The sequence below is a fragment of the Peromyscus leucopus genome, chromosome 2 (genome assembly GCF_004664715.2).
Source record: "Peromyscus leucopus breed LL Stock chromosome 2, UCI_PerLeu_2.1, whole genome shotgun sequence".
In the NCBI taxonomy this organism is placed as follows: Eukaryota; Metazoa; Chordata; class Mammalia; order Rodentia; family Cricetidae; genus Peromyscus; species Peromyscus leucopus.
In genome coordinates this window covers 131,465,690-131,481,144 of record NC_051064.1, presented here as the reverse complement: position 1 = coordinate 131,481,144, position 15,455 = coordinate 131,465,690, and the positions used below count along the sequence as shown (strand labels likewise).

At 57.9% G+C, this 15,455-nt stretch overlaps 1 protein-coding gene across 2 annotated transcripts in view; it reads right to left on the bottom strand.

Annotated features, from left to right (window-relative positions):
• Positions 1-649: 649 nt before the first annotated feature.
• Positions 650-15,455, bottom strand: part of Sdc3 (syndecan 3) — a 29,443-nt gene continuing 14,637 nt past the window's right edge. The window contains exons 2-5 of one of the 2 annotated variants that reach the window (XM_028887600.1): positions 9,541-9,658; positions 7,603-8,225; positions 4,967-5,255; positions 650-4,309 (exon numbers count right to left, since the gene is read on the bottom strand). In XM_028887600.1, the coding sequence (XP_028743433.1) occupies positions 4,143-4,309; positions 4,967-5,255; positions 7,603-8,225; positions 9,541-9,658 (1,197 nt within the window). In that variant the 3' untranslated portion in view covers positions 650-4,142. The remainder of the gene's footprint in view (positions 4,310-4,966; positions 5,256-7,602; positions 8,226-9,540; positions 9,659-15,455) is intronic. The other variant, XM_037202983.1, reaches the window with a different exon arrangement.

The following is a 15,455-nucleotide window of genomic DNA, read 5'->3' as shown; positions in this document are numbered from 1 at the left end:
AAACGGGAAGAGCCTGGGCACAGGCAGAGGGCCTGGCACCAAGCTTCCTGGCTCGTGTGCCCAGCAGAGAGGAGGCCCTGTCCAGCTCTGTGTCTGGCCAGCCAGGCCACAGAAACATGGGTCTCCTGGTCCCACTCTTTCTACACCGTCTTCAAAAGCATCACGAGCAGGCTAGCCGTGGGGAGCCCTGTGCTGAGCTCTTTGGGGGAGCCCTTCCCTACTCCACCGGGACACGTGATCACCCCACTCTGTGGCTCGGGAAATGGACTCAGAAGGCAGAAGGGCTTGCCCAGAGCCAGAGGCTGGGAAATGCCACCACTTGGACACAAGAATGAGCATACCAGGCCCCAAACACAGTCTTCTGCGTGCCTCCAGTTTCCACATCCTATAGTCCAAGATTCTCCTTGCGGCCTGAAGTTGGAGTCTCCCCCTGGGGGTGAACCGCGACCCCCACACACAACCACACTTACCACTGTTTGCTCTGCATTCAACCAGCCACAGCTGCCACCTCAAGGCTCCCAGCAGAACGCTAATCCATCGCCCCTGGGTCATTCTCCATCTCCCCAAAGGGACAGTGGCTCGGGCACAGGTGAACATGGCTGTCCCTCCCAAGCGAGCCGTTATTCATCCCACATGTGGACCACACAGCATCTTTTCAGCTTAATTTTATTTCCTCTTATAAATGGGCACAGCACAGGGAAATGTTAAAAAACAAAACAGAACGAAACAAACAGAAAACAAAACAGAGCAAGCCGCAGCCTTCCCAAGGCAGGCGTGGGTGAGCACCCGTCGGGGGGTGGACCGGGCCTTGGTATCTTTATCCAACTGTCTCTTCTCCGTTTCTTATTTAAGTTTTGGCCATGAACTCAGGACAGGGATGGTTAATAAACAGGTTATAGGGAAAGGAAGGGTAGGAGGGGCCTGGGGAGGGGAGGAAACCCCATTCCTGGTTGCCCAAGGGCTGAGAGGGCTCTGTACAGGAGAGAGGATAAACCAGTGGGGTGGGGGGGGGCACTGTCTCAGGGGGCTCTCTGGAGCCACACTGTCTACGAAAAGTATTTACATGCATTCACCACGCTGGGGCCAGGCACACCCAAGCGCCCAGTGGGCACCTGGGGGGCGCGGCCAGGCCATCAGCCCCTCAGATGGTGACTCCAGGGCCCAGTTTGGGCCTCTCTGTAAATCTGTACAGTGTGGGCTTCTATTTACAGTCACCAAGGCTGGGGAGGCACATCCTAGGGGAAAGCCAGGACAGCCTAGGCAGCCATCCTGCCCCCAAAGCTATGTTGGCTCTGCTCTCTGTGGGAGCCCCGGCCTGGAGGCCTGGTGGACGGCTAAGCCAAGCCCAAGGGGACTGGCCCCAGCATCCTAAGCTCTGCTGCAGGTCTGCCCAGCCAGTCCTGGCCATCACCCACATGCCTCTGACAACCAAAGGTGATCAATCTTGCACATAGAGTCCCTAGTCTGGCCCCTCAAGAGAGACGAAGCCTAGTTCTGCAGCTCTCTGGCCCCAGCATGACTTGCTCTCTTGGGAAACCAGGGCCTGGAGAAGTCCAAGACACATCAAACTCCTCTCTTTCAGAATGCACTATGCTTCCAGGCAGGCTGGCGTCCTGAACACCTTCCCAGGAGCACGGAGGCGTCTCTGGACCCGTGTGGACAGGCTCTGCACGTACCGCACTGTTTCCGGGGCAGGCTGGGGAACCCGCACCCACATTGCACTAGGAAGAACCGCAGTTCACCCTTTGAACTGAGCTCTCTTAAATCGTCCTGGCCTCATCAGGCTGGCCCAGTGCATCTGGGCCGCTCACACCCTTAACCTTCAGGTCAAACTTCATGGGCACAAAGCCTAGACATTGGCCTTGGGGCCTGGGCCCCATACACGAGGCCCCACAGCCTCTTCTCTCAAATGCTGAGGCTACAGAAAAGTGCCAGCGCCAGGAGGCCAAATCCACAGCCCCAAGGCCAGAGCCACCCTGAGATGTGAGAAGTGGGCTCTATCGCAGAAGCTGGGCTCTCCGGCCTTGGTCCTGGTATCCCTGTGGGCTGAGCACCTGGAGGCTGCCTCCCCCAGCTCCCAAGCCTCCCCACCAAAGCTCCAGTCCCCAAGACAGCAGCAGGCCACCAGGGAATAGAGGGTAGGGGCTGGGGCCCTGGCTCTCCTCTGCCCCCTACCCAGCTCTCCTGCTTCAGGGAAGACCTTGGCCAAGCTGCCTCCTTCAGTTCTCATGGGCCGAGGACCCCTCTCATTCCTTCCCCCTCCTCAAAGTCTGAGCCAACTGGCTCCCCAACAGAACTCTAAGCCCCATTAAGGGAGTCATGGGATCTGGAAGACAGAGCAACAGAGCCTGACAGTGGGACACCTCCCACCCCAAAAAGACAAGCGGTGCTGATTGCCTAGACCCTGCCTCCATTGCCCAGATGGGGGTCCTCACTCTGCCCAAGTCTGCTGTCGAGGAATCTTAAAAATGAAACAGAAATAACAGGTGGTCACTTGACTGAACCTGGGACATGTGTGAGAGCTGGGGGGGGGGGGGCGGCCAAGCATAACCTAAGCCCCGCCCCTCTGGTGCTAAGAGCTCTCAGTGGCACACCTCCCGTCCCCAAAAGAGAATGGTGATTCCCAACATTTAAAATACTCTGAAACAACCCCACTTCTAAGGGTAACAAAGACAGGAAGGTAGACTTGGGGCCTGTGATCCCCTGTCCCTATCAACTGCTCTCAGGGACCTACGGCATTGGGATGAGCTAGGCTGTGGGTCGATCCAGCTGTAGCCAGAACTGCCAAGTTGACTGGTCAGTTGTGTCCACAGAGGACCCAAGGGTGGGTAGGCCTGAGGTTGGCCTCGCCAGGCCAGGGCAGGGGACACAGAGGGCCTGGGCAGAGGCATACCCTCACAGGCACTTTGGAAACGTGTGTCCTGGGAGGCAGAGACAGCTCCTGGCTCAGAGCAGAAAGGGGATACACGGAAACCAGGGACAACCACACAGCTCCCTTCCCAGCCTCCAGCCTGGCTTGGGGCATCAAGCCTTCTTCCTTCAGATGTGGCTGGTGGAGGCTAGCCCCAAACCTCCCTCTCTGTGAGCCACAGTAATGAGGGAGACTGCATCTGTGTGGGATTGTGTCTGACATCAGCTGGGATCAGCGTCAGTGTGGCTGGTATAGGTGTCGTGGTGGGGACCGGGTGGAATAGGGTGACTCTGGGGGACCCAATATGGGCTGATGCCTACAACTTGGCCCTGCCTTCCTCAGTGACCCGGATGGTTAGAGGAGCCGGGTGCAGGACCAAAGTATGTGTGTAAAGAAGTAGAGTGGGAGGAAGGTGGCATGGTCACCACTGGTGATGATGACAGTGGCCGGCAAGGCAGAAGTATCGGGGTGTCTCAGCACTGTGTGAAGGAGGTGCATGTGTGTGATGTTTCACTGGCTGGGTGATCAAGACTGGGTATGTTCTTGTCTTCTGTGTGAACGCGGATGTTGCAGGATGTAGAGCCGTGGTTGACAGAGGCTATGTGGCATCCCCTCTAAAGAGGGGCACAGAGTGGCCTCCCTCACCACTGGCTGCCCTGTGCACTGAGGAAGCCCTTTCCCTGGGAGGCAATGCAGAAGGAGGTGCAGCCTGGGGACGTGTGCATTGGGCAGAGGGGAGGGGACAGTGACCCCAGAACGAGCTCAGGCTGGTGACAGAGGACACCCTCCCGCCCAGAAAGGCCTTGGGACAGCAGCTCAAGGCTGCAGCATCTGGATGACTTTGATTGGGGGGGGGGCTAGATGTGCCATGTGTTGGTCGAGGAAGCCAGCACGGTGGCCTCTGTAGCAAGAAGAAGCCATCAGCAAGCACTGTGGGCCATCTTGGCCCTGGCCCTGCCCCTGTTTCTCCCAGCAACCTGGGGTTTCCTTCCTCTTGTCCATGGGACACAAGATCCTGAGGCCCCAGGCTGGAGGGAGTCGGGCTAGAGAAGAGCTCATAAGGGCACAGTCTGGGGCAGATGGCAGCGCCCCTGTTTCTCAGGACCGTCTGTCTTATGCTAGCAGCCTGGGCAGAAGGAAGCAGGGCCAGGCTCCTGCCCAGGCCCAGGCCTGGGCTGTTTGTTGGGGCCAGGGACTGGGCAAGTTGGCTGCAGGAGGCACCGTGGCTCCGCTAAGCATAAAACTCCTCCTGCTTGTCAGGCTTCTGGTACGTGACGCTGGCCTGCTTGGGCTCCTCCAAGGTGTAACTGCCCTCGTCCTTCTTCTTCATGCGGTAGATGAGCAGTGTGACCAGGAAGGCGGCGAAGAGGGCGCCCACCACCCCACCCACGATCACAGCTGTGGAGAAAAAGACAGAGGTCAAAGCCCAGAGGCAGCAGAGAGGGAGAGGATGTGAGCCGAGCAGGCTAGGGACCCCGGGGTCTGGAGGCAGAGAGGACAGTACTGGTGCCACCCACTATTACCCACTCCTTTCCACTGGCTCAACACACTGACTGGTCACACTGTCCCTAGGAGGGAGGCAGGTGCCCTGGTCCTCGTCAGTGTCGAACACCATGGGCTGTCAGAGGATAACCCTACCACCATCAGGAAGGAAGGCCCCTCCCCCCACACTGCCAGACCGGCTCCCTCGGTCTCCACGAGGAGCTAGGAGGTCCCACCAGGGTAAGCCTTGAATCAAGGCCTTGGGTCAGGCTGGGTCAAAGGCCAAGCCAAAAGACAGGTCAGAGGTTAGCACCTGGGCAAAAAAAAAGTCCCACGGGGTCAATCAGGGTGACCCCAAAAAGCAGGGATCCAAAGTCAGCGGCAAGGATTTAAGGAAAGTTAGAGAGAGAGAGAGACAGAGACAGAGAGACAGACAGAGACAGAGAACAGACTCCCCTGGGGAGGAGGGAGATGGACAGAGGAATGGGAGGAGAGGTTCCGGGGTAAAGCCCCTGCTCTCCCTTCCCAGGAACCCACACCCTGCCCTGCCCCAGGCCTGGAGCCTGGCCTCACCTACGAGCACCTCCTTCCGCTCCAGGATGCTCTTCTGAGGGAGCTGGGCGGCCGAGCTGCCTGAGTCGATGGCGTTGTCGTGGAGGCCAGGGCCCGGGCGGGCACCCTTGGGCAGTGTCCCCGGTGGAGGTGAGGGCCTGGCCGCGGCCCCTCCCACAGCCACCACTTCATTGGCTGTGTCGGGTTGTGTGGTCTCCTCTTGCAGCTCAAAGTCCCCGCTGGGCCCCCCACTCACTGGCACCTCTGGCTCATCCTGGACCGTGGTCAGAAGGGACTCTGGAGTCGGGGTCTGCAGAAAGGGTGGTATGACCTGGGGTTAGGACCAACTACTCCCAGGAAGCCATACACACAAGCCTCCACCACACTTCCACCAGGTGGGGCCAGCATTCACCATGCGTAGTCCTCGGTGCCCTCTGCATAGCGCTGTCCCCACAAAGAAGGGACAGTTGACAGTTTACAGAGTGGTCAACAGGCCCAGAGAGGTTACTGGACTTTCTCAAGGTCACACAGTTAATACATGGTGGAAGAAGAATTAAAATCTAGACCTATCTGACTCAGACTCTGTACTTCCAATTACTGGACCTCACATTGCTGTTGTCAGAATGGCCACATCCCGTCCCCATCCTGTCCCCATCCTGTCCCCATGACTTCCTCTCCAGCTGTCTTAGAACAATCCTTGGCCGATTCCTGTCCAGGAGCAGGAGTGGTCTGGGGCCGGCTAAGCCTGGCTCTCTCCCCACACATAAGGCAGAAGAAGTGGGTCCCTTCACCTGGAAGCCAGTCCATGAGCAAACCTGCAGAATATGGGCAGGTATCCCCGACCCAACCCAGTGACCAGCAGAGTGCAGCACCCCACTGCACAGGGGAGAGCAGCCTGGGGCTGCGGGAAAGAAGCTGGGCTGCGGGAGCTGCCCCGGGGGGCGGGGGGCGGGGGGAGGGCTGGGGCACAGCTGCTTCACGAGGGTGTGGCGGGGTGGCCCTGAGTCTGGCAAGGGCAGGTCCCACATAGGGCGGCTACACCTGCTTCTGGCCTGGGCTCCTCAGCCTGCTGCTATTGTTTCCCCTTCCGGACAGGCCCCCTCTCTGAAGGAAGGGCCGGGGCCTGTATCCTCCGGGGCTGGTTGGGGCCTGAGAGGGACTGCAGGGCTCCGGCGGCGACTCCACAGCCCCAGGGCCCCTGTGAGGCTGATGGCAGGGTGCTCTGTGGCTCTCCAGAGTCTCCATTTCTCCTTTCAGCCCGGCACACACACCCTGTTTTTCCAGCCAGGGTTGCGTGTAGCCCAGGCTGACCCAGAACTGGTTACATGGGGGAGGACAACTTTAAACTTCTAATTCTCCCGCCTCTACCTCCCAGGTGCTGGAATCACAGACATGTGCCGCCACACCGGCTCCCTGTGCACATGTGCACATGCATAGGCCAGGTTACAGTCTCCTGGTGTCTCTCTTCCATGATGACCCTCACCAGCCTAAGCCTGGCCCTGGAGCCTGGCCAGCTTTAGGAGCCCCAGATTCAGGAGCCCCAGATTCAGGAGCCCCCAGATTCAGGAACCCCAGATTCAGGAGCCCCCAGATTCAGGAGCCCCCAGATTCAGGAGCCTCCAGATTCAGGAGCCCACAACCACAATCTGAATCCCGATTCAACAACTACCTGAGGCACCTAGAAAAATGGCTTCCTCCGCCTCACCTGTAAAAAGCGGTGATCACATCACCGTGATGGAAGGGTGTGGGGGTGGCAGAAGTACTCAGGGAAGTACCATGCACCTGGCAGCCAGGTGCTCCCCCACAGCACCCACTCAGTCACCCTCAGGCCTCGATGATGACAGCAACCATGTCGAAAAACGTCAGGGCCAACAGCTGAGCAGCTGGCTCATTGACTGTCCCGAGTGTCAGGAAATGCCGTTTGCAAACAATGACGGGCCTCGCTCCCTGGCTCTCTGTCTCGGTCTTTGAAACAGTCTTACTGGGTAGCCCAGGCTGACCTGAACTTGCAGGTCCTCCTGCCTCGGCTTCTCCAGTGCTAGGATTATGGTGTGGGCCACCATGCTCACTACTTTCTCTGGTCTCTCCCTCACAGATAAAGAAATGAAGGCAGAGAAAGGACCAGCCACCAGCTAATGTCTCAAGACTAAAAAGAAAAAAAGATAGTGGAGTGTTTAAATCCAGGCTGATAACCTCTCTTCTATTCTTTTCTTTGTTTTTGTTTTGTTTTGTTCTGTTTTGAGACAGGGGCCTCACTGTGTAGCTCTGGCTGGAGCTACTCTGTAGACCAGGCTGGTCTCGATCTCACAGAGATCTGCCCGCCTCTGCCTCTGGAGCATGGGGATTAAAGAAGTGCGCCAGCATGCCCTGGCCAGCCTGACAATCTCTTAACCTGCTCTTGACCTGAACTCCCAGCCAGGCCCACCCACCATTCCCCAACTCCACCCCCACAAATCCACCTAAACCCCCTCTCTCTTGGCGTCTAGGCACCACACCCCACCTGCCCTGGCTCTCTGACTCCCCCCAACCCCACGCAGAGGCTTACATCCAGCATATACACCAGACCCACCTTGCCTGGCTCACCCCTGGCACCTCCTGGTCCCCGCCCACCCCACCCCTGTGCCCTCTGCACTAACACCCTCTCCCACCGTCCTCACCTGAGCCACCTCCGTGGGTCCAGGAGCGGTGGTCCCCAATGGCAGGGTACTCCTCTCGGCAGCATCAGGCTCCTGGGTGGTGACGGGCCGAGGAAGGGCTCTTGGCCTCGAGGTAGCTGTGTTGACCAGCCTAGGTGTCGGGGCCTCCGTGTCCAAGGTGGCCACCGTGGTGGGCGGTGAGGGCGCTGCTGGGGTGGTGGCCTGGGCTGTGGCAGCCGTGGTCAGGGGAAGAGGCAGCAGCCCCTGTACGCTGGTGGTCCTTACGTCAGCAATGGTGGCCGTGGCAGGGGGCACCTCGGGGGTGCTAGCAGCAGTGGTGGCTGCTGTGGCAGGCGCTGTGGCCATGGTGGGGGCCCCTGTGGTGGTGGCAGCAGTGGTAGATGTGGTGATGGAGACGGCGGTGGCTCTCTGGCTGGGCTCTTCCAGGACTCCTGTCACCTCTGTCACCAGTGGGGGGCTAGTGACTGGTTCCGGGCTGGGCTGCTCAGAAAGGAGCTCCTCGAGTGGGGTATCCACGGGCTGGATATCTGTGGTGGGTAGCGCGGCGGGCGCCGTGGGCGCAGCCAGGGCCATGTCGGGGACAAACCGCATGGCAGTCTCGAGGCCAGACTCCTGCTCGAAGTCTGGGGGGGTAGGGAGAGGGAGAGCCCTGGGGAGTGGGTGCTCCTCACCACCAGATCCCCAGGCAGGCACTGCCTTCCCAGCAGTACATCCCCTTTTAACCAATTTTCCCAGGGAGACAGGAGAGAAAGGAGGTGGCTTGACCAGATGAGCTAGCCTGTGCCTTGCCAAAATCCTCGAGAGGGCCACTACGTCCAGGCAGCCTGCCCCGATTCTGCCAACCCACTCTTGAGTCCTAGCAACTAGTGACTAAAGCCTCTGTCTGGAAATCCACTCAGGGTTACAGGAAAACAAGGCCACCTCCCAGACATGAGCAGAGAACCAGAGGGGATGAGGCCTTCTTGAGGGGCATTTCCCAGGTCACATGAATGATTCAGGGGGGGATAAGATAAGGGACTTGGAGAGGGAGAGATGAGGGAGTGAAGAGATGTGGGGAGAAGCCAAGAGGAGCAGGGGTCATTGCGGGCTGAGCAGGTGGAGAGCGGGAGAGCAGGGAGGTGACACTTCAGAGGAGGGCACAGGTGAGTGAGGAAAGAGCTTGAGGCAGCAACCTGAGGGAGGCTAGAGGCAGAGCTGGAGCGGCCAGCACAGACAGGAGCGTGGGCCAGGGACAATCTCATCAGACACGCACCCATCCCCTGGCTGGGCCCATTTCAGCACCTCTCTCAATTCCCATCTCCAAGGTTACACTGACTTCCTGTCCCCTACCTCCCAGGGCCTACGAGAGGAAGGCAAACTCCTCAGCAAAGAGGAAGACATGGGCTGCAAGGGGTCAGAAGTCACTCAGCTGCCTGGCCATAAGGCTGGGGTGGAGCTGCTGGATCTGCCCCCTCACCCGGCCGGACCCGTAGCCGACCGGCCTTCCCCACGACAGAGCCAGCAACCCAATCCCAGGTCCCCGAAGCCCTTCTGTACTGCTACCCTCACTCTGGCCACTGCTGATGGACCCAAGGGGCCACCCGGTCCAAACTGGCTCAAAAAGTCATCCATCCCTGCTGAGGACTGACTGCCCATGGCCCTCCCTATATAATTAGCGCAGAGCTGGAACACTGAGTTACTGCGTGAATGTCTCCAACAAGCCGGAGGACAGGAGCCACAGCACTGGGGACAGGCCCAGGCTGCACACCCAGACACCGGGACAAGAGTCCTGGACTCTGAAGGCTCTCCTAGCCCACCCCCTCCCAGAAGGAAGCTCTGCCCTCCTCCTTCTTGAGGTCTTGACCTCCATACAGGGACAAGACTCACTCAAGCAGCCTTAAAGGCTCCCAGGCTGCTGCTAGATGCAGGGACAGGCAGGGAAACCTGGGGATTACTTACAGCCGGAGCCGGACCCTGAGTAGAGGTCGTCCAGTTCATCGTCAGGAAACAAGTCGTCATCCCCTGAGCCCTCAAGGTCCACCGGCCTCTCAAAGTTCTCACTGCGCCAGCGTTGAGCCTGAAAGAGTGTAGACACATACAGGGATAGGCACCCAAACCATCGGGCCGTATAGGCCCAAGAGACAGCGGGCACATTCCTGGGGAGAGTGACCCATATGTGCTACAGAGAGCTGGGTGTGGGCGGATGACCACCTCCCACCTCCCCAAGGCCATGGCAGCGGTCCTCTCCCTTACCAGCCAGCTGCCACTGGGCACCACTGGTTGCCCCACCCCCCAGCAATGGCAATCCCTACACAGGATGGGCTCAGGGCACACAGTGCTGAGTCTGAAGCCAACACAGGTTGCTTGCCAACGGGGCAGGCTATTCATTCCATTTGTGCTTCAGTGTGTGCATTCAGTCAACAAAGAGTAGCTCCCTCAGGGAGCACAGTCCCAGGAGGCACACCGCAGACTCACAACAGGTCGACTGTCACCTCTGTGTGAACAGCACCCACAGACAAGATCCCACTGAGTCCTCAAGATGGACTGGGAAGGTGGCAGGCACCAGCCCAATTCACAGAAGAGAAAATTGAGGCCCGTGGCCCAGAGGGCTAGGAGTGAAATGAGGTTTGGGATCCAAGGGGTACCCCAAGCTGCCAAAGGCAGGAAGGTAGGCAGACATGGAATGCTGGGGAGGCTAGGGCCCGGGAGAGAAGTGCCAGAACAGGTAGACGGGGGAGGGAGAGAGAAGGCTTCCCACACTGAGCCAGCCCCAGTCTCTTCCCTAACAGAAAGTTCGCTCCTGCCTGGCCTACCCCACAGCATATGCAGGCCCAGGACCAGCACAGGCTCATCACACTTCTACTTCCAGGAGTCAGCAGGCTTCTCCCAAGAGTCTGTGTCCCCAGGCCTGTGACCCTTCAGAGTGGGGACCTAGGAACCCCGGAGCTGGCACAGCTCTAACTGTACCCCCTCCTTACATGCCCATACCTGGAGCCAGCCCTAAGAACCTCAAAAAACAGGTATGTAGATGCCTTAAGTGGCCTCGATGCGCTGTGTACGCTGGCCATGGTCCCCACCCCCAGAGCTTTGGCGGGGAAGCTCCTGATGTGAGTTCGAAGCCCAGAGCATTTACATCTTACAACTGAAATCCGGAGAGGAAGGCACATAGGCAAGGGACCCTGAGCAAGCCCTGGGGCTGGTCAATGCAGCTGTCTCCCTTGGGCGGGCCCTGGCTGCCCTGCAGCGCCACCTAACACCTTCCACAGCCCCTGGCCCCTCGTTTCTTCTCAGTCATGCCGGGCTCTCTGCCTACAGCACCCTTCCAACTCCCACCCCCAGTGTCACTGCTGAAAAGCACCCCACGCTCCCAAGTCATGATGCCTGATGCTCGCGAGCAGTTTTGCTTTGAAGTACCGATGTTGAGGGGCTGTTCCCATTCACCGTCTACGAAGGATACCCTCTATGAGGAGGGGCTGCATGTCTAGCAAGATTCCTGATACTGAGTAGGCTGAGGACGGAAATGGAGGTAGGAGACATGTTTAGCTCCTGGGGTAGCATGGGAGCTGGGGTGGCTGGAGGTGGGGTTGAGAAGACACGAGGCTGGTCACAGAGGGTCCAGTGTCTAGCCAATGGGTGGGTTTCCCTTGGAAGTCAATCATTTTCCAGGGGTCAGGAGTTCTCAGGTAGTGCCTGGGCATCTGCCCCAGCTGGCAGTGGAGAGCCATGGGAGCTGAGCGTGACCAGAGCAGGCAGGCCTGGGGAGGAACTAGATTGGCACAGCATCTCACACCCCTGCCACTCATGGGCCCTTCTAGAGTTCACACAGAGCCAAAGAAAGGATCTTAGTCCTGGCTTCCTGCCCCCAGCCCCCAGCACCTGCTCCAGAGCCCCAGCCAACCCAGCCAGGGCAGGGAGCCAAGAGATACCCCTCATACACCACACACACCATGACACTCACACACACACACACACACACACACACACACACACACACACACACACACACGTCTGGAACTAATGAATTAATCAGTATTTACTTTCTACCAGTGAGTCACGGGTGGAACAATTAGTGTAATTGCCCCTGTGACTAATCACTGGGTCTTCCTCCTTTGTAGACGTCCCAGGAGCTCAGAGCAAGCCCATCACCACCAGCCAGCTCTCGTCTCTGCCCAGCACACACTCCCCAGGTCCTAGGGCGGCAGGAGCCACATGCTTCTACAAGCCAGAGTCCCTCGGGTGCTTTGGAGGCCTGTCCCGCTAGTTGTCCAGCCAGAAGCCTGATGTCACAGCAGGGATCCCTGGCTTTCTCGCCACCTTCAAGGCAGGCTGGGAATGGACATTCTAAGAGATCTGTTATTCCGGGACCCCAAAACAAGAGTGAACACAAGAGCCAAAGTGAGGGACTCAGGGTTCCACAGTGGCCAACATGACATGCCAGTCACCAATACTTTTTTTCAGAAAGGCTTGCACAAACCCAGAAACAGCTCCAAAGCCACAGAGACCCTGCAAGTGACACAGTCAGAGACACAGACATGCACTAACACACACTCACCTAGAGGCAGCCATCGAAGGCAGCATGCCGGCATGCCTTTGGGGGCATATGAGAGAAGTGGGGGGTTCCATGCAGCTCTGAGCTCAGAAAGGAGCATATAGCCTCTCATGAACCCATCAGCCTCCACTCAGGTAGCGCTCACCTAGGTACTATTCATCCTGGCTCAGTAGCCATTGACATGACAACGGTTGCCATGACGACCATATTCTCCATCGCTAAGGACCAGGAGCTGCAGCTCCCCCACAGGGCTGGAGAGTGTGGGAGAGGGAGATGGTGAAGGATCAGAGGACAGCAGGGATGGAGAGGGGGAAGGCCAGAGCAGGCAGGCCTGGGGAGAAGGGGAGGTGAGAATGCTAGGGAGGGAAAATTCTCACATCTCAATTTAGCCTCACACTCATCAGAGGCTGCCGGGGGAGGAGGCAACCTCAGTGATTTCCCAGACACCCTTCCGCCAGGATGAGCAGCCTGGACAAGGCGAGGGGCAGGAGTAGCTGATCGCCCAGTCATCCTGAGGTCACCCTGGGGGTTTCAGGAAGATGAAGCCTGCAGGAATACTGGGGATGCTGGTAGCTCGCTCCCAGGGGACAGCCAAAGGGATGGAGGATGGCAACCTTCAACCAGCCATGGAGAAAGCCTAAAGGTCACAAACTGAGGAGGGGGCCGCAGACAGCATCTCACCGCTGCACGACATCTGCGTTTGCCCAACATCACACGTGCTGAGCACAGCGGTCTCTGTCGCCCCTTAAAGAACAGACACCTAGTGCCCTGAACCCCATCGGCCTCTCTCTGTCTGACTCTCCCTGTGGGCAGACCACGATCTCCTGTGACTGAGCAGCCTGATGGCACCCATGCCCCAGCATGTACACACAGTGACTAAGAGGAGACACAGCTAATGTGGGCATGTACATACTACACCCCCAGCACACCCCCATGGCACACACATACATACACACCCCTTTGGATACACACACACACACACACACACACACACACACACACACACCATACATACACCCCAGCAGATATATACATATATATATTCCATTTACACACATCCCAGTGGACACACAACCTTCAGTAGACACAATTATATACACACACATGCACACATATACCCCAGCAGACACACACATACTTGTGCACACACACACCTGTACACACACTTCTTCACATATACACCCCAGCAGACATAGAGCCCAATGAACACAGTTCAGCACTGACAGACCCCAACGCACATGCCCAGTAGAACTTATCAGCAATGTATGCCAGCACACACTTGTGTGTCTAGCACACCCCCAACTGCGCACACACCTTAGGGGACATGAACAAATGGCTTACCCTTGTCCCCACTCACCTATGCAGATGCTCACACAAGCCTCAGCAGACTCAGGACCACCACGTGTGTCTGCTGTGTACACACACACATGCTCCCTAGGCCACGTGGTATCCTTACTTGTTGCATTGACTGTTCCCCTCGACCACAAACATCACAACTGGAATCTGATCCCCTCACACTCACACCCCATGGCGCCACCCCCTGGTCCAGCACATACCACGAGCAGAAGGACCCTCACTTGTTTTCTGCCAAGGTCAACTCAAGGCAGACAGCCAGGAGAACTTCCACCTTCCTGCCACTGGGGAGCTGCGCATCAGACCATCACCATCACGACCCTCAGGGGTTATTATCCTCAGGCTGGCCTATAACCAAGGCATGAGCACTTCCCTCATCCTGGGTCCCTCTGCCCAAGTGCTCCAGGCCACACTATGCTCAGCCTGGGGTCCCGACACGTGTGGCCCAGTCCCTTTGCCCAGCCTGACACCAACCCCAGTGCTCAGCACCTACTTGTGCCTGCAGCCTCACCTGCTCTCCAGCTTGGCCTCAGAGACTCTGCTTCACAGCACACACCCTGCCCACAGACTCTGCAGGCCCCTCCGTCCTGGAGCAGGCCCCTCCGGACTCACACGGATGCACACTCCTGTGCATGTGATCAGATCACATACCCCTCCCTCCTTATCACGTTCATTTGGAACTGACCCACAGCCTCAGCCCTCAGAGGCACCCGGGCCCCTGCCTAGGGATGTGGGGAACCTGACTCTAGGGTAAGCAGCCTCCCATGGTCGGCCCCTTGCTCACCCACAGGCCCTTCGTCCCAGTGTCATAGCGGCTGGGAGAGGAAGGAGGCTTCCTCCTCCAGGCCACCCAATCTCCCCAGACGCCCCCACCAGGACCGGGCTAGGTGAGGCCTTGTGTCAGACAAGTCTCATCTGTCCACAGCACCCCTAGCTCTGAGACACCTCCCTTACTCAGAGCTCCCTCTAAGCCACCGACAAAGTCCCAAGGGGTCCTTTCTACCTCCTTCCCCACCAGAACCTTCTAGAGAGACGGGGCAGTGCAGAGTCTGGTCCCTTGGTTCCTCGTCTGTGAAATGAGATGGTAAGAACGGGACTCTCTCTCGAGCCACTGGGAAGAGTAGCCAGGACTATGCAAATGATGAGCAGGATTCCGGGTTAAGTAACGGCTGATTGCCGGTTACGTTAATGTCTCCACAGTTACAGAACCGAAGCCGCAGCCTCCTCCTGGAGGAGACAGACGTACAGGAAACTGTTGATGCCCAGAGAGGTTGAGTGGCGTTGCCAAAGCCACACAGAGAGCCTACTAAAGAGAGAGGCTGGAGGAGGGGACAGACAGGGAGGAGGTACAGAAGCATTCAGACCCATAAATTAGGTCAGCTGCCAGGGGCCAGGAGCCCAGCACCCTGTGCCCCGCTAATCATGCTGCAAAAGCTAGAACAAAATCAAGTGTAATTAATTCTGCCCCAGCTTCCTCCCCCTAATTAGCCAGACTGGGACTCTACCGTCCTGGTGACCAGAGACAATGTGAGCTGGGCTGGGAGCCCAGCTTTCGGCTCAGACTGTCTTGGGTTCAGCTCAAGCTCTGCTTACTTGCTGGGTGTCTTTGGGCGAGTTATATAACCTCTCTGGGCCTATATTTGACTAAACAGCGACAATAATAATTTCTGCCTCACAGAGCTGTTGTGAGAGCTGGTAAGCACACAGTGGACGGCCAGTGCTGGCTCATCTTGGGCTGGTATTCCCCCAGCATGCATCCCCACACCAGACCTCACTTGCAAGTCTAAAGTAGGCCTGAGAGATCACAGTGTTCAGTTTCCTCCCAACAGACCCGCAGAGATGGGTGTGAGGGAAGGGGAACAGTCCAGATAAGCCAGGCAAGCCTCGGAGAAGGGGAGCGGCTTGTCCAGAGGCACAGGGGTGATGGCTAGTTCCTGGAGTGGGGCTAGCGAAGGAAAGGTCTCAGCAGAGT